General features: G+C 39.0%; 2 protein-coding genes across 4 annotated transcripts in view; one reads left to right on the plus strand and one right to left on the minus strand.

The window, feature by feature from the left end:
• st6gal2a (ST6 beta-galactosamide alpha-2,6-sialyltranferase 2a) overlaps window positions 1-23891 on the plus strand; it is a 62357-nt gene that overhangs the window by 29646 nt on the left and 8820 nt on the right. For all 3 annotated transcript variants that reach the window (XM_022680513.2, XM_022680511.2, XM_022680512.2), the window contains 6 exons: window positions 3606-3656; window positions 5333-5825; window positions 7830-8285; window positions 14448-14545; window positions 14686-14787; window positions 17238-17412. In XM_022680513.2, the coding sequence (XP_022536234.2) occupies window positions 5393-5825; window positions 7830-8285; window positions 14448-14545; window positions 14686-14787; window positions 17238-17412 (1264 nt within the window). In that variant the 5' untranslated portion in view covers window positions 3606-3656; window positions 5333-5392. The remainder of the gene's footprint in view (window positions 1-3605; window positions 3657-5332; window positions 5826-7829; window positions 8286-14447; window positions 14546-14685; window positions 14788-17237; window positions 17413-23891) is intronic.
• tmtops2b (teleost multiple tissue opsin 2b) overlaps window positions 20300-23891 on the minus strand; it is a 38589-nt gene continuing 34997 nt past the window's right edge. Inside the window, exon 4 of the mRNA XM_007227945.3 lies at window positions 20300-22383. Coding sequence (XP_007228007.2) covers window positions 22168-22383 — 216 coding nt within the window. The 3' untranslated portion in view covers window positions 20300-22167. The remainder of the gene's footprint in view (window positions 22384-23891) is intronic.

Consider the following 23891-nt stretch of genomic DNA (forward strand, 5'->3'; position numbering starts at 1 on the left):
ACTTTCTCTTTGGTTTCAGTTAGTTTAGCTGTATTACTCGTGTGGTAGCTGTGTGTTTAAATAATGATTGGTGCCGAGCCGCTGGAGTCAGCAGTAAAAGCTCTTTAAGACTTTATATAAAAGACAAAACACAAATGTGGTTTATAAAGCCTAGAAATTATGTAAATAATTTAGATCAGATCCCATCGGTAGTCGCCTGGGTTAACGCTGGTGGGAGGTGGGTGTGGTTTATGGTTCTAATATGAAATGATGTTCGTGAAAACGAAAAGGAACTGTGTGTAGGGTTTACCACTCTGAGGTCTTCCTGCTGCACACTGATGATTATGATGATGGTGATTATTACATTACATTACATTACATTTGGCAGACGCTTTTGTCCAAAGCGACTTACAATTGTCAAGTACAAAATAATAGAAGTTTGAAGGTAAAAACATCTTTAGACAGGGTCTAAAGGAGTGCAAAGGGAAATAATGGGATAGAGGAGTGGAAATGAGGTTAGAAGTAGTTAGTGTGTTAGAGGTATTAGGAGAGTAAGTGCTCTTTGAAGAGCTCTGTCTTCAGGAGTTTATTAAAGATAGTGAGAGATTCTCCTGATCTGGTAGCGGAAGGTAGTTTGTTCCACCATTGGGGAACTCTGATTATGGTGATGGTGGTTATTGTGTGGAATAGAATACCTATAATTCCTATAATTTCTCAAAATTCCTTAAAATATTATCTTATAACAGTGTATCAGTTAAAACATTCTGTACTCAGCTGTGTAACTTCAAATGCTTTGTCAGATCTAATCAGTGTTAATCAATAAATCAATGGTCATACTCCTTTAGGACATGAACTGGACATGATTTAATCAGAACTTACCACATCTACTGTTACTGATAAACCCACCTTTATTCTGTGTAGTACCTGTGTGGTCACTGTGTGTAAGTTCTGCACACTTTTGTCATCTCTGTATTTAAGTCTCTGCTCGGTTGGCAGTAGGGAGTTGTATTAGGTCTGGCTCCCCAGTTGGAAGTTCAGTTGGGGCTGTAATTACTCTGTCTGTTACTATCTGACATTAATTACAGGTGGCATTATGTTTGGACTGACGGATGAGTTTTTTAGAGGATTTGCAGATAAAGGTTTTTAGTTTTTGCTTTTGTTGTGAGAATTCTTGGTGTTCAGTGTTCCTGTGGCTTTTATATTGTAATTGATAGCAGAACTGCTGAATATTGTATCAAACAAAGAAAAAATGCTATATTACATAATTTCTTACCATATAGTCCAGTAGGGGTGTGACAAAATAATCAGTGTATTGATCGATTGTATGCTTTTTGTTTGCGATATGTTATTGGAACAAGGCATTTTAGCAGCGGCATAACTGCTCTAAAAATGTAATGTGATCTGCAGTCAGTGTGTTAAAGAGACATAAGCAGGTTAAGCTCTGCACTTAGTTCTACATTGTTTAGCTGGTCATTTTTTAAATACTGAAATACTGAAGAAAACTTCCTCCTTTACCACTGCTGTTGTTTTGTTCTCTTTTTTTCTGTGTTAGGTGTCTTTTTGTTTTGTTTTTTTTTTGTCACCAGAGTGGAAATCCTGCACTGGTTTGGTTAATCATGTGAAACTCAGTTATGAAACTGATAATGTTAATAAACATCTGGGTCATGTTGGTTTTTGTTTTTTTAATATATTGGCTGGTGCAATGTATGTGTGTGTATACTAATAATAGATTTCTATTTGCCTATTTAAAATGTTGGACCCGGTTTGTGTGGTTCTTTTTGTTTTGGGAAGCAAGTCAATGCTCTCTGATAAGTGCAGGAAGAAGATTTCACAAGAGTTCACAATGGTTCAAGTGGGGTTAGCAGTGGAGTATGCAGTGGAGTATGCAGTGGAGTATGCAGTGGAGTATGCAGTGGAGTATGCTTTTTAGGAGAGATATAAGTTATGTGTAAATATTTATAAGACAATACCTGACAAAATCTGTTTTAATGACGTTAATAAACATCACTGTGACAGCGCTAGTCGCAGTTTCACCACAGCAAAGGAAGAGCACGTGAATCACTTATCTAACCAGCCTTTACTGATTTCTGCCCCAATAACACTTTCAATAACCTCAAATAGCCTTTAATAGTCTCCAGGAGCCTTCAACAGTCTAACCTTGCTGCCATGGTGTGTCCACTAAACTCCGTAGTTATAAACATCCTGAGGTTAGCAGCGCGCTAAATGACACTGTTTATAATGTAATCCGAGCAGTGACTCCGTGACGGCTGTTCTAAACTGCTGCTGTTAGCTGCTTGGGCTGAATAATGAGCTGTAGAGAGCTGTATTATCCGGTTAGTGGGGTTAAAACCTTTATTTCATACACGGAAGAACTTAAAAAATTTTAAAACGCTCCAGACTGGCTCAGCTGAGCTCTGTAGCCCGTGGCTGGGCTGTAGCTCTGACTCAGTAAAGACTGCGGGCTTGTGCTGCTGCTGCTGCAGCTCCCACTAGTGGTTGGATGAGGAACTGCTAAATCTGAGGAAATGCTAAATCTGTCACATGTTCTTAACAGCTCACAATTTTTGATTTTTATATTTATTAAGCCTTATTTCAGTATCAAACGTTTTGATCAAAGTTAATATAACTTGTATTTTATGTCATTTCTATTCACTTGAATAGTTTGGTTCTTGATTGATGGAGTTTTTGGATTTCATAACATGACAAATTAAAAGGATTTATGTTAATAGAGCAACAAGCAAACATTTTTTCCATGCAACTGTAATATTTGATTGAATGAATAATATATTGAGAGTTATTTAACATTAAGGAGTAATTACATTCATTATATATTACATCTGGTTACATTTTCTTACATTTATAAGTTACATCTGGCCCTCAGAGGACAGCTAATATGCCAATGTGGCCCTCGGCCAAAATGAGTTTGACACCCCTGGACTATAGGCTCTAATCCAAATAATTTTTGTTTGTCATATTTTGCTTGTTTGTTTGTCAGCTAAAATTTTAAAGTGTGTGTTTTAATATGTCTTTTTAAATTTTATTTTAATAAAAAAATATATGCATTAACACTTTTTAATTTACATAATAATGAAGAGAGGCAAAAGTAATAAAACCTGTAAAACACACCAAAAAAGTGTTTCGGTACATTTTTATATTTTATTCAAGGCTTGGATGTTGCTGTTTGGCAGGTTCTTACTGGGCTACAGAATAAAGTCTGTTTTTTCTGCTGCTTTGGGTTTTTTTGTGAATTCACTGCTGAGTTTTTTTAAGTGTTGTGGATCTAATTAATTGAAATACTGATAAAGGAGGGAGTGAACCTGGTGACCCTGTGAAGAGCTGGTGGTGTAGTGGGTGTTTACAGTATGTAAAGTGTGAGGGAAGGTAAGAGTTTCGGATTTGTGTCGAATTGTGTTCAGTATAGAAGAAGGGAAAGGACCCTGTGTGTAATGATTGATCATCTTCCTCTATTATATTACTGTTTTTCTAGCTCAAAACCACAATTACGCAAAAACCTTTACAAAAAACCTTTAATAAGACTAGGTTCACTTTATGGGTATATTACTGCCTTTGTTTTACTTACATTGTTTCGTTTTTTTACCTCTAAATTCTTCGAACCTGTTTTTCAGAGCCTAACTGTGAAAGAGGGATGGAGCTGCACAAATAGGAAACCAGCTGAGGTAAGGCCTCCTAATCTTTCCTGTTTTCTGACCCCATTTCCTTATGTTTTGAGTCCTATTCCATATGTACAACACACACACACACACACACACACACACACACACAATTTGAGAGTAGACTCTTTTCAGTCTGTCAGTGCACATGTAACCACAGCTCTGAAAGTGAAAAACGAAGACAGGAAAAGAGAGATGAGGGGTAAGTTTGGAGAGTAATGTTCTCTAGGGGAAACCTTTCCTCTCCTCTGTGAGAAACAGTACAGTGAGACAGAAATGCTGCACTTACAGTATTTTCCCTTATTTTAGCAGAACAGAAAGCTGTCAGGGGGACATGGTGAGAGAGTATGGGATGTGTTTACAGCAGAAATAGGTCTCCACTACTCAAACTACTGTATTACAGGAATCTCACGTAACTGAGAAACTGGAGCATCCACGGAGTTCTGCAGATCTCATGTGATTTTGTGAAAGTAGAACAATTTTAGTACAAATATTGAAAAATAGAGATGACAACTATTTAAAAGTAATGTATCAAAAATTAAAGTGTGTACATCATGGGGCAAAAAACCCTGTAAAACAAGCTTATATTATTGCTTAACAATTAGTGTGTTTAAATGCATTTCATTTCAAACAAGTTTCTGTTTGAGGGAAAAAGTTTATATACCGTAATGTGACTCAACAAAACTCTAAATTAACTAATGAACTGCTGCATTGCACTATTTTATTCAGATCACCACACTATTACATAACACTCATGGATGCTAAATTCTAAGACAGGTATCAGCTTTACTCTTTAGACACAGACAGGTTTGTTTATGTAATAGAAAGATTGAAAAACTAAATTTTAAAGTCATTATTTCCATTAATCTTGTATAATAGAGTGTTAAAATGAAATGTATTTGGAGGTAGTGTAAATAAAGGTAACTTACCAAAAACAAAACTAATGTAACATAGAAGTAGTGTAATATAACAAAAATATACCCTATTATAGGGCGCACTATCAATGAAAGTCTATTTAAAATATGTAAGGTGCACCCGATTATAAGGCACATTTTAAATGTCAAAACTAAGGATAAATTAAGGCTACAGCTTAGCACGGTTAGCGGCTCATGCTAATACTGTTCCAGCCTTGGTGCTGGGGAAACTTCACTGAAACTTCACCTTTATAATGCTGGCTTTACTGCTCCTTACAACCTGACTGGTAAAACTTCATACAGATTTTTAGAAAAATAAGTGCACCTTATAGTGCGAAAAATATGGTAATAGTAATATTTAGTGCATGAATATAAACTGTAAACTTCTTACTGTAAAAGGTCTTAAATGCTTAAGCTACTACTGCACAGTACATATCAAAACAAAGACAAAAGAGACAGACCGCTGCTATTATCATGGATTTTCTTTTTTTTTAAACACACATATATATTCATGTCTCCTTATCTGTCAGCTCTGTTTCCTCCTTCCAGCATTGTTATTCACATTTTGTGCCACATTCGTGTTTCCTTCAGGCATGAGTAAGCAGCAAGTGGAGCACATGATGCCTCTAGCTGTAATAACGGGAATACTGTTTAACTTCTTGATTTTTCCTAAAGACTCGTAGCTGCAGGACGTGCTGTTTGGTCAGTGTGAATGTGTGTGAAAGCACGTTTTAAAGGCATTGTCCTTAATGTTTTTTTTCCCGTCAGGCCTCTGGCTGAAGTCTCCTGTAGAATACGGGGCGGCACAGGAGGGCAGAGGCCGCCGGGATGACGAGCCTGAAGCAGTGGCGGCGGCTGGCCCTCGGCCTCATGCTGACCTGGGTGCTGCTCTTCCTGGCTCTCTTCTCGTACTTCATGGAGTCTCGGGTGGATGAGCCGCGCTCGGCGGGTGCCCTCTCGCACGCCGAATCTCACCACCTCAGCGCCGTGCGGGGGAACCCTCGCGCCATCATGGCCTCTCGCCTGGAGTCCCCCACCGGCTCCGGTCCTGCCGCCTCCAGCATCCAGCCAGAGCAGAGCCTGGAGCAGAACCCCAGCACCGAGCCCCAGGCCGGCCGGCTGAGCCAGGAAGCCTACCCTTACCCCGACCCGCAGAGCCTGGCTGCGTGGTCGGCGTTCGGCACCCAGGATGTGGGCGTAGTGACCCGCAGCCGTGAGCAGGAGCAAGAAGAGGATGAAGAGGAGGAGGTGATGTTGGGAGGTAGGAACTCAATTTATTGATTCTCATCAATGTGTTAACTTTTAGCAGGGTTTGTACGGTCATAAACATGATAAAGTAATTTGAAAATATCCAGGCCTGGATACGTTTTGGAAAAATATAAATACCCAGAAAGTTTTGTTAAATTTATGGAAATTTGTTCTACAAAGCTTTTTTTGTTTCAGTTTAATGGTGAAAATCTATTTCGAGATCAATATAATTAATTAATTATAGTTTTAGTTGATTTTTTGTTTTATTGTCCATGTCTGCACTGATGTTTTAAAAATCGTATGGTCATGAAAATTTGCCTTGAAGGCATGGAAAAGTCATAAAAAAATAATGCAAATGTATTGTTTAAAAATGTGTATGAACGCTGTTTTAGTGAATACAGTTGTGTAAGCTCCCCTGATCAGTTACAGGCCTTAAAGATGGTACAGCTGCATGGAGGTATAAAGGTTCTGCATGGCATCCTTCAGCACATTTGCATATAGATGCTGCAGCTGGGCTTATAAATCCTGCTCTACACTCATAGGTTGATAAAAGTAAAAGGCTCAAATGATGATTGTTGCAATACAGTAGATTATGGTAGGTTTGTGAGAAATGCTTGTTCTGTGTGAGTGAGCATTGTGTTGCTGGAAAATTTCAGCTGGAACGCCTGCGATGAAAGGAAACAGTTGGCCTCAGGATGTTCTACACATATCGTTGAGCTGTTGGTGTACCTCACATCACAACTAGAGGGGGTGATCTGTTTTTGCGTTGGCTGGATTGAAGCTTTCATCACAAGCTTTCTGATCCCAAAAAAGAACCTGAGTTCGTCCCCAAAGATAATACCATTCTAGTCCATAGCAGTCCAGGTTTCTATTTTACGTCACCACTGTAAACACAGGCTGATGCTTACACATGGCTGACTCATGGCTGACGCATGGTCTAGATAGCAGGAAATTTGTTGAAACATCATCCTGCTTCTCTCAGACTCTGACGGTGTGCCTCACTGGATGGTCAACTGGGCTGTAAAGGCAGGTCTAGAAGTTGACAATCTCTCACCAAGAGGTACACTACCGAAAGCTGAGAGTCTTTTTATAGATCAGTGGGGGAAGAACTCTGTTTAACCAGACCACACCAGTACTAATGTATTTATCTCTCTGAGACGTGACTGCATCCCATCCCTCCGCTGGATGCTAGACTATATAGCCAGCTTATTTATGAGCTGAGGAACGAGTTAGCAGTCCGCACACTTGGATCCTTGTGTTCTTTGCTGTACATCGGTGAAAGTTCATATGAAACAATAGAGCCTTTGTTCTTGCGTTTTTCTCTGTCATTTACTTCTTTTGTGAAGAAAAGGTCGTTGTCTGGGTGTTGATTTGGGTGTACGCTCATTACCACTGCTCCCACAGCCCAAGCGAGTGGGAGGTGTGGAAACCCTGCTGAACACAGTCTGTTACAGACAGTAAAGGAGTATATTGTCTTTCTGTAATCAGTGGGAATTAGGGAGTGCTCAGATTCTGACAGTAAATGTTGCAAGTAAAAGAAAAAAAACTGTGAAGCGAAAGTGTTTTGTTGTTTTTGTATTCTAGAGGGGAGGAACAGCTGACTGTTCACTTTTGACAGTTTCTGTAAAGCTTGAGGTAATGATGGGTCATGTATATTGTGAGACTTTGACCTAATTTTAGAGAGACTCAAAAAACAGATGTTGCTACAGCTGGACCTGTAGATCCTGCTCTACACTTGTGTCCCAGCTGCTCCCATAAATGCTGGATTGTTGATAAATCTGGAGACTGGGCAGAACAAGGAAGTGCTGCATTCTGCTGTGTGTGGGTGAGCATTAGCCTGCTGAAAGATGCCAGTAGGAAGCTTTTCCACAAAAGGCAACACAGGATATGTTAGTGTTCTTTGCATCCCTACAAGCGATGACCTGCTGTCGCAGTTATATTTTAATGTATTTAATTAATATAATCTCAAAATATAGTAATGGATGCTCATTACCAGTATTCTGTCCATGTTTTGCAGGCCTGGTTGAAGCAGAAGAAGAGGAGGGTAATGAGGAGGAGAGAAATGTGGTGAATAAACGAGCGATAGCCCATCAATGGGACGATTCTGAGGAGAGCTACTTCTCCAAGTCCAAGTCTGTAGTGCACCGTCTGTGGAAGGGGAGCGTATCTGTGGGCATGCTCAGTCCACGCCTGCAGCGCGCTGTAAAAGATTACCTGAGCGCTAACAAACACGGAGTGGCCTACAAGGGCAGGCGGAGTGCTCAGCAGAAAGGAAAGCAGCTGCTGTGTGAGATGAAACGGAAAAGCCGGGTCAGGACGCTGGACGGAGCAGAGCTGCCCTTCTCCAAACTGGGCTGGAAGAGAATCGTACCTGCCTCTCCCCTCCAGCAGCTCTACGGCTCCAGGTTTGGCTCCTGTGCCGTGGTCACCTCGGCCGGCGCCATCCTCCACTCCGGCCTGGGAAAGGAGATCGGTGAGTAGACCCATGCACTGGAGCAGAGGGAAGCGGCAGGGCAGCAGATACATCCTGTAGAGATGTTTTTCGAACAGCTCTTTCATCGTGATCATTAGGCTGAGTAAACAACATTATTCAAAGCAATAGATTTGAATGCACTTTAACATCTTCCATCTAACCATCTGCTGTTCCTGTTTAGTGAGAAGTTGTTTAGGTTTGGTTCAGGATAAAGGGTGAGGCATTGAAAGATGTGGGCAGATAAAGCTGCATTGTTTTCTACACTAATGTGGGTCATAGGGGTGTTTGTCAAACTGCTGTTCAGTTTTATTGTTTTAGAGCTGGTCAATATATTGTCAATATTTATATATTGGAAACCATTTAATACAAGATATAAAAAAGATCATATTGTAAAATGGCGGCTGCTGTGCAGGTTACCATCTGAATCTGATTTATCTACAAAAAAAAGTAACACTGTAACTAAAGAAGCAGCATGACAAATTTATTTCACAATATTTAGACCCGTCCAGAAACTTTTGTAAAAGTCCAGGGGATGCAACTTTTAAAGCTCTATGAAGGGCGACTCCTCAAAACAGTTTCTGTTAAAAAAAAATGTTCTCTTTAGAAACCTAGTAAATACAGAAATGGAGATTTAAGCCCAGTTATTTTTTGTGAAATATTTGACCATGTTAAATATATAGATAGTTAACAGGTTTGAGCATCATAGAATTTATATATTGGTTCTGGCATTTCTAACTAGATAACTAGATGTCTAGATATCTATGATGAAATATTATAAAGACATTGTGTAGACAATATAAAGGTAAAAAAAAGTAATTAATTCATACTTGTAATTCATAGAAGTGTTTGTGTGGAATAAATCCATACATGCTATTTGAAAAATTCCACATCAGAGGGACCAGCCTGATATTTCCAGCTACTGGCTGCATCCCTGTTCCCTGTGGAATGTTATGGTGCTGGTTGTCTGGCGCTTTTCCATCTGCTGAAGGTTATGCTCGACTGCCCGGTATCACACAACATCATATAAATCTGTGGGACCGCTAACATGGGATTATTTTAGATCATGATTATCCACCACCATACGTGACCTTCAGGATTACACAAGATTTGTAACTTCTAGCTAAGAGGATGTGAGGTCGTTTAAATGTTCTGTGAATGTCTGCAGGCCCTGACTGAGCTCCTTTACTGTTCTTAAGGCTTAGACTTGTATTTCTTAGCGCTGGTCCTGCATCTCCCTAGCCATTTTAAAACAACCTATATAATGCTGCAGGCATCAGCTGTGCTAAGTGTTATTCTATTTTTCTGAGCTGGATTACCATATTTTCTGCAGTTATAGGCACACAAAATATTCTTTAATTTCTCCAAAAATCTGTTTAGTTCTCCAGTACCGGGGTTGGAGCTGTATTTGCATTAGCTGCTAAGCGCTAATGGCTCTTTTGCCATTCAGAAGTGAGTATTATCAGCCTGTAACCTGCTGCTAATGCCGGCTAGCACTGCTGGAGCAGCATTATCATTACCCGCTAACCGTGCTAATCGATAAGAAATCTGTGTAGATTAACACCTGTTTTTTTTTGTTGTTGTAAGAATTACAGTTTTGTTTACTTAGCTTAGCTTTACAGGTTAGGAAAACTTGGCAACACACCTGTCGCTTAAAATGTATCTTATAATCCGGTGTGCCTTGTGTTAAAAAAAGACCAAAATGTGTGCCTTATAGTGCGAAAAATACTGCACTCGCTGAGTTACTTCAGTTTTAACACTACCCTGCGGCTGTAGTGAGCCCTCCTGTCTGTTAATATATTTAGAAAGCTAACTCTGAGGTATTTCTTGCATTGTTTTGTGTTTTTAAATCCAGTGCAGTATTGTCAATGATTTTTTGTGCGCTCAGAGGAACGCTCAGCACCTCAGCTCTAATACTTTAGCTAACAGAAGCCTGTTTAGATCAGTATCACAGTAGAAGTGATGTGGTGCGAGAGCTTCATCTACCCTCCGAGAGACTAAAGCCAGTTGTTCTCTCTCGGACTATTTGAGGGTATTTGAGCCAGTGATTCGTCGGGTCATAGCGTTATTATTCATTAGTCCGCTGGACCCCTGATGTAGTAGTATATTCTTAAAATTATTCATTCTTTATCAGTGTTTTGTTTCATTACCAAGAATATCGTTATTTTAATATATAAAAATACCTTGAAATATTGTGATATTGTCATTTCACTCACCCCTGTCATGTACTATCTGTTCTCAGCTTTAGACCGTCAGAAAAGCGAGTGTGTGAAGAGACCTGCTATTCTGGTGGCTCCCATCACCCTGCATCATTCAGTGCATCATCACTTAACCCATCAGCTGTCAGTGTTTAACATCTCCTTTCCCTTGCTCTGGTAGGAACAGCGCGAGAATCCGGCAGTGGAGTAGTTTATAACATCCTTTCGTTCTGGTTTGTTTTTGGCACTGCTGTTCTTGATCCTCCTGCTTCAGGCTTTTTAGTTGCCATAGTGATGCCCACTGAGTGTGGGATCCTCCTGCCCTTTGCTATTATGTAACCGTCAGGGTCTTTGGGTACGCTGTGCCCAAATCTGGCCAGCTTTGGCATCCACTGTGGCAGAGTGGCATTTCAATGGGCAATGGAAGTGGAGGGGTTTCCATGGTGATGGCCCAGCTGCTTTTGTTCCTCCACACAATGGCTAGTATGCAGTTACAGGAAGCATCCTTTACTGATATTAGACCACCACCCCCTTAAAAAAACAGATTACGTAGAAAGAAAAGGCAGTTCAGTGGAAAGGCTTCTTTGTTCCTCAAGAATTTCCCCTCGGGGATCAATAAAGTATCTATCTATCCATCTATCCATCTATCTATCTGATTCCATTACAATATCAGTTGACCAGTCACACCTTAAGTTTCTGAGAGAGAAAATCAAACCCGTAATGCTGTTTAATAGTTGTGTGTTTTTCTTTAATACTATAACGAATTAAATAGAGTAAAAACAGATTTTATTTTTACAGCATCATACCCAAAATTGTGTCTGTTGGCAATACTTGATAAAGACAGAATCTGGGCACATGGTGTTGCAGAGTAGAGCAGTGCACCACCACACCAGAGTCTGCTAACTTATCCAGAAGTCTTTTGCAGTCAAACAGGTGTTCTGATTCTGATTTGTCTTTTTAACAAGCTTACAATCAGTGTTGGACTTTCAGACATCATTTACTATCCTGGTCCTGTAGAGTTATTTCAGCTGGAAAAAAAGAAAGTGTGATGAGAAAGGCAAGACACAAAACACTTTTTATTGGAGTGAGTGTGTGTACACGCACATTTGTATTCATGTGCTCATAATCCATTAATTTCTATTAATTATCTGATCAGCCAATATGCAGCAGCATTGCAGTCTATAAAAACAGCAGCTTGAGTTTATTGTTATGGCGGTGGTGATTTAGTTATTAGAGCAGTGGGTTATTGATAATGCTGTTGTGGGTTGTTGAGCTGCTCTGTATCATTGTGTCTCCATGGCACCAATGGGTTAATAGAAGTGCTACCTAAATCATGGGAGTGAAATTTACACAGAGAAATGAACCAAGACTTTAGGTAAACAAAAAAAGCCAAAGCTAAGTTTGCTAGCTTTTGCTATCGACTTCTTTCCTTAATGTTCCTCTCTTACGGCTGTACAACTTGTATCTTTTAACCTTGAAAACATCCAGTTACTGAAGATAATAATGTTTTTGAAGGGGTTAAACTGATGATTAGTGAAGCTAAATGCTTTGATTTATTTATATAATGTGAGTAGAGTGTAAAAATGAACTTAAACTTGTCGTTTTCTTCTCTCCCCGTCAGGTTTGGGTGGGTTTTTTGACGTTTTCAAACAAATAATTTTGTTTGCCACATTTCAGTGCATCACTTCTCAAAACAGATGAAAAACAGGAAAACGAGTCACAGCTGTTCACTTTTGTAACCACACCCATCTCTCCAGTGTGTGTAAAGCACATGTTCTAAAGGTATTAGTCTTCCCCTGTATACCAGCTTGTGTTCACAGGTGATAATTGGATTGCATTTCTTCAAAACCCGTTAATCCTGCCCACAAAAGCCATTCAGTCCAAGCATTTCCCATCACCAGCGCCAAGTTAGGAGCCCCTCCTTGAATATAAAAGCACTCGAGGACGAGCAGGAGAGCCAGGAACAGCACGACACAGCCAACAGCAGACACACACACACACACAAGCAAACATTTTACACACAGTGAAACACAAACAATATTATATATATACACACGTTATATACACATGCGACACACACAAACACAAAAACACACACACAAGCACACATGCGACACAAAGAAACTCAGACACAATATATACACACACAGGCACACATACACACAAAAACACACATTATATACACACGCACACAAACAAACCTTATACACATACACATGCATACATAATATACACACACACCCACACAAACCATTCAAACACACACACAGATACATATACACACATGCACATATACACACTTACACACACAGACAGAGGCTCCAACAGATAAGGTCTTCTGTGAAAAAAAAAAAATGTTTGGGTGTGGGTCTGGGTGTGTGTGTACAGTTGACACACCAGCCAAACAAACAGAATCCCTTCACCCAGCATCATTTTTACAGTCCCTTTAGTCTCCAGAACAGTTGCTGCTGTCCTCAGTGTTCTTCTGCCACCTAGTGGTGAAAGAAATTGAAAACAGCTGTTGATATTTTATATAGAGTGTAATTGTTCTTTGCTGGATTAATAATGGAGGACTGGATAAAGTCCTGCATAAATAAATAAATCTGATGAGAGTGAGCAGTGAGAGTAACTGAACTTCTTGACACTGTACTCCCATTCTTACACATTTACGTAATAAACACATTTTACCCCTCATTCACCTGTCTTTATAGATATTGTTATATAATGTGATCACTAGAGGGCGCTGTTTCATTAAACATGCATGCGATCTGTACACGCTACTCTTCATATCAACAATAGACCTTTAACACAGGAGCAGCAGTTCTCTTCTCAATATGTGATAATGAACAGAGAACAATCTTTTTAAAAGTTTCTTTGTTTTTACCAAAGTGAAAACCTCTGGAATATAATCAAGAGGAAGATGGATGATCACAAGCCATCAAACCAAGCTGGACTGCTTGAATTTTTGCACCAGGAGTGGTGCAAAAGTTATTTAAAAGCAGTGTGTAAGACTGGTGGAGGAGAACATGGAGTTATTCCACCAAATATTGATTTCTGAACTCTTAAAACTTTATGAATATGAACTTGTTTTCTTTGCATTATTTGAGGTCTGAAAGCTCTGCATCTTTTCTGTTATTTCAACCATTTCGCTTTTTCTGCAAATAAATGCTCTAAATGACAATATTTTTATTTAGAATTTGGGAGAAATGTTATCCGTAGTTTATAGAATAAAACAACAATGTTTATTTTACTCAAACATATACCTATAAATAGCAAAATCAGAGAAACTGATTCAGAAACTGAATATACATATACTGAATGTATAAATAGACAGTGTTTTTTTTTAAGAGTTAACTGCTGTCTACCTAATAAATCCAGGAAAACTTTTTATTTTTCCTCCCTCTCTCTCTCTGTGTCTGCATGGTTTTTTGAAGTGCCTCTAAGTTTCTGGATCATTAGATGTGATAGAGCTGCTCGGTGTGGTGTTTAGACAGTCCCATGAAGTGCAAAATGCAGCTCATCTTCTGCTGACTCTCCCATTTATCATACTCCCCGTGCCTTTTTCTGGCTCTCTGATTTTTGAGCGTGTCTGCATTTTTAAACATACCTACACACAAAAAATAAAAAGCTCTATAAAGGGTTCTTTAATGTGTTGGTTCCTATAAATAGTTAACTTTAAAAAGCGCTTTTCTTTTTACCAATAAATGGTTCTTCACACGAACATCTCTTTTAAAAAAGGTACTTCTGTAGATTCCCCCAATGAGCACCTTTTTTCTTATTGATAATTGTACTGTTTTCCCTAACCCCATGTGTATTCATCAGCCAATCCTTTATCATTGCTATTTACAGTGTCTTTAATTTTTTATTTATATGTTTTGGCAAAACAGTCTTTTGACCCTGCACATGTATCATTATTGATGAATAGAGTGATGTAAGTATTAACCTTTTCTCTATTCTATCCTTCTAGATTCCCATGATGCCGTTCTGAGGTTTAATTCAGCGCCAACTGAAGGCTATGAGAGAGACGTGGGGAATAAGACCACTATCCGCATCATAAACTCTCAGGTCAGGTCATGTTCATGTGTGTATATTAAACTTGTCACATGGTTTTTACGACATTTACTGTGTTACAAAAAAAAATCCAGATGTTTGTTTGTACAAATCAGATTTTTATTTATAATTTGCTTGATTGTCTTGCTGTGCAGATCCTGGCTAACCCCGGCTACCACTTTAACACCAGCTCACTGTATAAGAATGTTACCTTGGTGGCGTGGGATCCTGCGCCGTATGCTGTGAACCTGCACAAGGTGAGTGAGTTTGTGAACGGGGTCTGGGGTGGGATTTCAAGAGGCAGGTGAGACAGTAGTCCATTAAAGCGATCATTAGATTTACTAAAACGTTCTTAATTGGAACACAATTGGAGTTTAATGTGCACATAGATTCAAAAAGTAGATTTTAGAGACAGTACAAACAGTAGTGCACTATACTTTCTGTCCTATACTACTACAAATCCACCCCCACCCCTTAGTTTTGTAGTTTTTGTGTTCCAATACTTCGTTTTTTTTTTTTTTTTTTTAATAAAGTGAAGATGCCATTAAAACAGCAGAACCCTGAATAAAAATAACAACAAACCTGAGAAATGAAGCCTCCCAAAGGTTCAACCGATTAAGGAGATAATATTCTATGATCTAAAGATTTGCTTGCCATCAGCAGCCGGAGTCCGAGAGAGCACACTTGGCCATATTTTCTGAGGGCCTTAAAGTAGTCTTAAATAAAATCCGGTGAATTAAGGTCTTAAATTGTCTTAAATTTACGGTAAATTTGCTGTTGGTATTACATTTTTGTTTTATGCCAGTGGAACGGGCACATGCTAACTTTAGCGGTGAGTTAGCTAACGTTACCAGAAAGAAAACTAAGGTTAAGGGAGAGCTAGCTAACGTTAAGCGTTTCTGTGTAAATGCTTCCCCAGAAGTAGCGGTGCCAGAAAAATACACTACAAAAGAAATTATGACTACATTGTTGTGTTTTAAATTATGTTTATTGTGGTCTAAAAAAAGGTGTTAAAAAGCATTAAATTTGACTTTTAATATGGTGCAAGAACCCTGTATTACAAATTAAAAGAAAAGTGATCAAGGAAATCAATCTGCGACCCATTTTCTTGTGATGATGAAGAAAGCTGGGAGTTTATAATTGATATAATTGATTTGAGATACAAGATCATTAACACTTTCAACTAATAGGATCTGGAGCTGGGCTTGGTGCCTAGTTAGAATGGTCCCATTGAATCTTCAGTGTTGAATGTGATACAGCAGTCAACTCAACTTTCTTATGTTATGGAGATTTGGGCTAATAAAATATTATTTGTAATACTGGCAACATATCCTACCTGATCTTCTTCTGGGATCATGCGCAAATCTGGTGTTTTTATCAGAATATCTTTTCTGTTTCAGTTTTATTTAGGTGTATCTATAAATAAACACTGTGGAAGAGTATTTTTTTTACAAGGTAGCAGAAACTGACAGAACACTGGATGTGCCGCTGCTAACCGAGGCATCCTGGTGCATAATCACAATATAGCACTTCTGCCATCAAATGCAATGATGTAGGGCACTGAAAACAAACACATCTGCGCCCTTAAGGCTGAAGATGCCTTCGTATTTTGTGGTTTATTTTTGGAATTCTCCTTTCCATGTTAAATTGTGCAGAACAGATGCTATGTTGGATGTCTTTTTAAAATGTCAGTTTAAGCATTGTTATTCAGATCCATTTAATACAATGTGAAAAAGGACACAAAAACTCTGTTGTTTTGAATTTGATTGCTTTAGCTCTCCGTCTGCTGCTCCTGTACTTTTAGTGGTAGATAAATTTGTTAGGCACCTTTTGCTAATATTCGCGGCTAGTGGTGCTTGTCAGCCCTTCTGTGTTGCTGTACATACATAGTATTACCTACTCACTGAATGGGCTGAAAGATGCACTATTAACAGGGGTATCCAGTTAGTGGTGTTAAAATTCTATAAATATGACAATATGAAATATGACCATCAGAAACAGCTAGAAAAACAAACACTAGTCTGGCCGAGCCAAGCTGAGGCTGCAGCCGTGCTCCAGCTTTGGAGTTCCATGTGGTGGTTTAACAAGGCTCTGCAGTTTCCAGCAGAGCTGCTGTAATGTGCTCTTATTGGCTCTCAGGATCGCCTAAATTAGAGAAATATCATCTGATGACCTATATTTTGGTTGATAATTGGCCAATACTGATAGACAGACACTTAGTCTTTTTTATATCTAGTTATAAACACTAGAAGTTTGTTTTGTTTTTAAAATTCTGATGTAGTTTCAGGGTGAGCCTCAATGTTTAAATTAATACTGGGCACATCTCCAGTATGTTAACAAAAGAGATTTGTGTGCATATTTTAGCTTCACATTTATATGCACTGCTATATACATTTTTGAGTCCTCAAGGAGTGCATACTTAAAATGCTCAGAGAGATTCCGAAAATTATCATAATGAGGTTTTAAAAAAAATTATATTAAAAAAAAAACAAGCACAGGCTCTTCCTGAGTGGGTGAATCAGACTCTTTTGTGAGTTTTTTTTTTTTTTTTTTGATAGGGCTTTTTTGTTGAATAAAAGGAAGGTCATTCTAAAACAGCTCGTTTTACTGGAGTGATTAAGTCTCCTGATTAAATTGACATGCAGGTAGACATGCTCACATTATCTGTAGAACGTGGTTTAAGCTGGTTTAAATGTTTGTGTTTCAGTGGTACTCAAGCCCAGACTACAACCTGTTCACTCCGTACATCGAGCACAGGAAGCACTTTCCTGCTCAGCCTTTCTACATCCTCCACCCCAAGTTCATCTGGCAGCTATGGGACGTGATCCAGGGCAACACCTTGGAGAACATCCAGCCCAACCCACCTTCGTCAGGCTTCATTGGTAAGGCAGACTCCCTCTCTCATTCAGTCACTCTGTACTCACCACATTCCTGAGTGCTCATCTGAAACCCATCAGTCACGCAGCATCACAGGATTAGTTTAGACGCTAAAAAGGATGAACTGTTCCTGTTTCTCCTGCTGCAGTTTCAGCTTGAAGTATTTGAAAGGACTCAACCCATGTTTGGACATAGTTTGTCAGATATGTATCTGTATGTATTAAGAGAGAAGTTATATTTAGACATATATGATAACAATTGGAAATAGAGATTTAAGAAAAGGAAGTGTGCAGTATAATAGTTTTGGAAAATGAAGTGTAGTGGGATGGAGTGCCACAGACTAGTAGCTCTCCAGCCCAGAGGCTAGATGCTGACCCGGCTAGTAAACTGGGACACGACTGGGGGAAAAACACCCTTATAAGAAAATGGGGAGCCCAAGAAACGGTGGTAACTAAAGTTATGTCAAGCGTGACAGAGAGAGGTAAGGATGTAAACAAAGGCTCGCCAGAGAAGCCTTTTATTATTATTTCATTTTCCATTATTGTTTGTTATAGTTTAAACAACATCATGGTTTCATGCTAGGCTGCCTGTTGCTGACCCCTGGTCTAGAACTTTGCACAGTTCTGTGGCTTCATGCTACTTTTCTTGTATTTTTTCTATCTGATTACCATATCTGCACTTTCTGTAGAGAAGAAAAACACTTCACAAAATCCAGCAGCTTCTGTTCCTCTCCAGCAGCGGATCAGAAGAGCCTTGGAGATTTTAGTGATGCACAAGAGCAGTGCAGGCACTTAACAAGACAGAATCGCCGTTACAGCTATTCACGCTTTTCAGGCAGTAACTGTTTGTGCTCTGAATCGGTTCTGTGATAATCCAGATTTGTTCCGCTCGCCTCTCCTGAGAACCGTGACCTGTTGATAAAGTTCAGTCTGCTGCTGTCTGTGCTTCTGGAGCTAATGCCACCGACAGCACTGCACTTATGTACCCTGAGTGTTCTGGTAAACCAGGGCAATATTAGCCAGCCGTTCATCTCACATAGCTTGTTTTAACACAGTAAACACACAGGCTACAGTCCAATATACTCACCTCTGAACTGTGAAAGAGCTGGTGCTAAACGCTGTTAGCAGCTAATGCTAATACGTTTCCAGCAGTGCTAGCCAGGGTTAGCAGCAGGCTACAGGCCAATAATACTCTACCTATGAATGGCGAAAGAGCCAATGCTTGGAGTGGTTAGCGGCTAATGCTAATACTGCTCTAGTCTTGGTGCTGGAGAACTAAACTAAAACTCCTGTATAACGCTGTACTTCAGCGGAGTGGCTTTACTGCTCCTTACAACCTGACTGGTAAAATTCATAGATAAGGCGCACTGGATTATAAGGCGCACTGACAATTTTGGGGAAAATTAAAGGATTTCAAGTATGCCTCATACTATGGAAAATACAGTCATTTAATTCCAACATTACAAGTCAAAGAACCTTTTTATATAGGCTTATTTATGGAAGTGTTTATGCTTGAAGTGTAGGTGCAGTAATCTGTTATCAGCTAATAGGAATGATACAGTTGCTGTTACATTTAATATATGTAAATGGTAATCATGCAGAGGTATAATATATAAGACATCGTTTAAGTTAACGCTTAAAAGATAAGGCAGATTATTTACCCGTTATCTGTGTAATGAGAAAGATGGATGGTGTTCGCCTCAGAGTTTGGTACAGACACTGACCTGCTGAATGAACCCAGATGACGTCACTTGTCTGAAGCTAATTAAACGATGACCCTGTTGCATTGTTAGGCAGAGATAAAAGGAAGTTTGCTTTCGGGAGGTGATGCTGGTGTTCCTCTCTCCGGCGCTGTGCAGCGAGGGAGTCTTTGTTGGTTTGCTCTCCTATTGTTATCATCATGGGTTTCTCGGGCTCTATCAATCGGAAGACAAATTAAAAACTGAATAGAATGCTGCCTCGGGGTAACTAACCGGATATTCCACTGGGACAGGCGGAATATACTCTGCAGGGCATCTTTTACATAAAAATACATGATGAAGAGAGAACAGTCAGCTGGCATGAGGCAGCACTTAATCTTGTCAGTTTAAGAATGCCCCTGTTGATGAAATTTATTGAGTTTTTCTTTGATGTATAAATAGTATGCAACTTTGTTTGGGCATAAAAATGCTCCAATGTTATTTAACAAGCCTATTTACAACCTTGTTATTTTTCCTCAGAATGAAAGGCTCTGAAATTCCCTTCATGATGGTCTGACTGGCTTGCTTGCTATGTCATATAGCATAATTAATAGAGGTGGGATCAGAACTGTACAATTAATTTTATTTTTGTCATTATTGAGCTTAATCTTATTTTCTCTTTTAAAAGAGAATATAACAGTGTTTGAGGTTTATTAAATGTATTTGACAAGAACATACACAACATATAGCCCTTGTATATTCCTTTTCTACAGTATGGACACAATTTATTTCACCATTCATTTACTTCTGGGTGTTGTATGATTTGATTATTCATGTTCTCCTACTTAAAATTCCAAATGTAGAACTATTTAGGTAAAGACTAGCCTTAATTAAAGCTGTCATTCAGATTTCAGCAATGATGTCTAGAATTGATAAAATTTCACCTTGGATTTGAGAGGAGAGAGTCTGATTGCTTCATCTGATGCAAGGGGGAAGGTGCCTGTAGATGCTGCCTAATTGTGTTTGTTGAATAATTGAGAAGTCTGAGAGAACATGTCTGACTTATCTTTAAAACATCCAAGTTCCTCATATTCCATAGGGGCTGTCTGTTTCTGTTAAGGTACTGAAGTAGCCTGCAAATGAAGGTCATATCTAGACAACTGTGCAGATCAAGGGCAGAACAGAGGCAGATGGACACCACAAGTACACGTAGAGAAGAGTCCAGAAGCATATTGTGTTTATTTAATTGTTTTAGCATATGGAACCGTAAACCTTCACTGCCATTGATCCCAAGTTTCAACCTTATGCAGTGTAATCAGCGTATGCACAATACCTCTCAAATATAGACACAAATATAGAGCACTTATGCACAACACAGTCTGTTACTCTGAGCACAGATAGAGCTAGATAACCGCACACACTTAGCACACACACACAAGCACTCACAAATACTTAGTTCCTTTAGAACTTTAGGCTTTAAAGGTTCATGTGAGGATGCCTGGTCAGAACAGCCGGGTGAACAGAAACCACATAAAGAAGACCACATAACAATAAACTTCAGTCCTTATAAATCAGTAGCTGACCGCACCATCCACAGGGTACATTCACATCTTTCAAAGGTAGAAGAAAGTTCGGCAGGTTTCATTCATTGTCCATTTTAACAACAGAACATTCTTAATAAAACGTTATCTTTGGAACAAAAGTCACTTTCATTAGTCCTGGTTTTCTGACATTTATCAGAACTACATTCAGTCAACCTTTCACACAGAAAACAGAAAAGGAGGAGAAGAACAAGAGTGAGGGCAGACTGTGAAGAGCAGATCTGAGCGGTATTAGAGCTGTAATTGTTGAATATGATGGAAATACAACTGTATTTCCCCCAAATGACCACAGAGAACCTGGATTGAAACATCACAGATGTACCAGCATCAGCATTATATTAAAAGACTAAGTCTTTTTTTTTTATTAACAATAACACTGTCCATAGTTTTGCGCCATAATATGATGCACCAAATATTTGACAAAAAAAAATGCTTTCAGTGTTCGGCTGATTTAGAAGACATAACCAAATAATTTATTTGCTCTATGTGAGAACTGAAGCTGCTATTATATACAGTCAGCCGTAAGAAAATAAAAAATATATATTTTGTTTAATTTATGTAAGCAGTGGGTAAAAAATAAAGTGATCCTCAACAAAATACATGAGTTATACAGGGGTAGAATTGTAACAGCTGAGCCTTTGCATGTACTTGCAAATGCTACATAGCTACATCTGAGTTGAATGGCATTGCTGAGGTAAATGTTTGACTAAAATTCCAATAGCAAACTAACCAGCATATCACTGCTGAAGAAAATTAAGACTAAATATTAAAATAAGTGTTATAGCTTTGTAACAGCTTTTTGTTTGAAAAGCAAGGCAAAGAATACATTTAGGCTATGTAATTTATTCAATATTTTAAAAAAAGTGACACATTTCCGGTGCATCCCTAGTTTATTACATTACTGTCAGAGCTGTTTGACTACCGTGAACAGAATTAGTGTTAACAATAAATTATTATTTTTTTAAGTATTATATATTTTTTCAAGAAAATGTTTTGTTTCAGTCTTTTCACTTATTCAACTAAACAAAAATCACTTATTGATTTATTTTATTTTATTTTATTTTTTTTTTGACACCTTTGGGCAAGTAATTTTTGCCCAAAGAGTTTGGTTTCAGTGCATCGCTACATGAAACCATTTTGAACAAAACTATTTTTAGACCTTCTTGAAGAAGGAGCTCAGCAGAAGGTCAGAAGATCATTCACCCTTCTCTGCCTTGTAAATCCTTCACATGTTGCAGATTCATACTGGATTTAAAATCCTATCCACTGGAATTCCTCACTGAATCCTGGCCACAGACAGATGATTGGACTGATCTGGAGATGGAACACCGACACTGAGGAACAGGTGGAGCTTGTGATGGGGAGAGTACAGCACTGTGTGGAGCATGGGCAGGGCTCCAGAGTTTGCATGGAACAGGATGATGACTGTACATCCAGCTGTGCTGTTGACTCGTACCGAGGAGAAAAGGAGGACCTCCTTGTTATGACGAGATTTCTGGAGGGTTGCTCCTCTCCATGGCTGTGGTGCTTAAGCCTTGTTCCTGCAGGCCGGTGGAGATCTGCGCCTGGCAGGCCACAGTGTTGTTGTGCACCACACGGTTCAGATGGATGACCGTCGTCTTAGACTGCATGGACGAGTGACCATTCTCCATAGACCTCCCTCTGCAGTGGAACAGGATCAGGAAACACCTGTAGAACTACAAACAAAGGGTGGGGAGGAATGTGGGGGAAAATAGAAAGTAATTCATATTTAGGAAGTGCTAGCAATGCACAAAATGGACAAAAAGTGTGGTGTTCTGTAACACTGTTTGATATCATGATTTTGATGTAAAACGCAATAAATTAAGCCAAAGGGTTTAACCTAATTTAGTACCTTATTTTTCCCTCACTATAAAGCGCATTTAAAACCCTTTTATGTTCCCAAAAATCGTCAGTGTGTATAAATTCTACCAGTCAGGTTGTAAGGCGCAGTAAAGCTTCTCTGCTGAAGTGCAGCGTTATACAGGAGTTTCAGTTTAGTTCTCCAGCACAGAGACTGGAGCAGTATTAGCATTAGCCGGTAACTGCGGTAAGTGCTAGCTCTTTTGCCGTTCAGAGGTGAATATTATCATTCTGTAGCCTGCTGCTAACTCTGGCTAGCACGGCTGGAGCAGTATTCTCTTTCACCATTCAGAGGTGAGTATATCAGACTATAGCATGCACTTTTACTGTGTTAAAACTATGTGGGACGAAACGCTAGCTAATATCGCCCTGGCTTACCGGAACACTCAGTGTTCCTCAGTGTAGTGTATTTACGTTCCGGTAGGGCTAGTTATTAGCCGCTAATGCTACTCCACCCAGCCTTAGTAGAAATCTAAAGGTTACTTTAAATAAACATAAGCTCTTTACTCACCAAAATAAACAGTTTTCAGGAGAGTTATCTGCATCCAGTGTCCGTTTGACTTTAAAAGCAAATGTTTTACTGTTTTTTGTTCACTTAGCTTAGCTTTATTTACCATACCATACTTACACCCCCCCCAACCTGTTGAATTAGATGGAAAACATGGCAACATCCCTGTCCCTTATTAGTGTCACATAATGCGCCTTACATATGAAAATAGACCAGAAAATAGACGAAAATGCGCCTTATAATACGGTGCACTTAATGGTGCAAAAAATAAGGTACTTGGATTGGCTGCATTATTTTTTCACAGCTTTGACAAAATCAGCAGTGATGAAATGTATGATAATATTTATTAAAATATCTGTGTTGATTAATTGTTTATTTGTACTCAAATTACTTTGTACAGAAACACTACTCTTACACTTACACTAAGCTCAGTCTCTGACACCAGAAGTGCCCAAACACATCAAGTTAACTGAGTCTTTTGCTGTTTAATTATAAAATATATTTGAATAATTCGACTTTTAGACCTTAAAAAAATGGGCAATAAGAAATGATTAAGTAATGAAATACGACAAGATAAAAGGTATTAAATATGACGGCATTATTTCTGTAGTGCATCTTCTATTGCACTTTGAGGGTAAAGTTCTGCAGGTCTCTCAGGTTTGTTGAAAGTTCTCAGGCGTTTGGAAATAAAATAGCAGCAGGAAAAGGCTCTTATTTACAGTCCAAGGCTGACTCAATTGATATAAAGAACATTGCACTGGTTTTCAACCCAGCTTTCAGCATTTGTTAGAGCATTTCCTCTATTTTCCCTTTGTT

Source organism: Astyanax mexicanus, chromosome 11 (genome assembly GCF_023375975.1).
Source record: "Astyanax mexicanus isolate ESR-SI-001 chromosome 11, AstMex3_surface, whole genome shotgun sequence".
NCBI lineage: Eukaryota > Metazoa > Chordata > Actinopteri > Characiformes > Acestrorhamphidae > Astyanax > Astyanax mexicanus.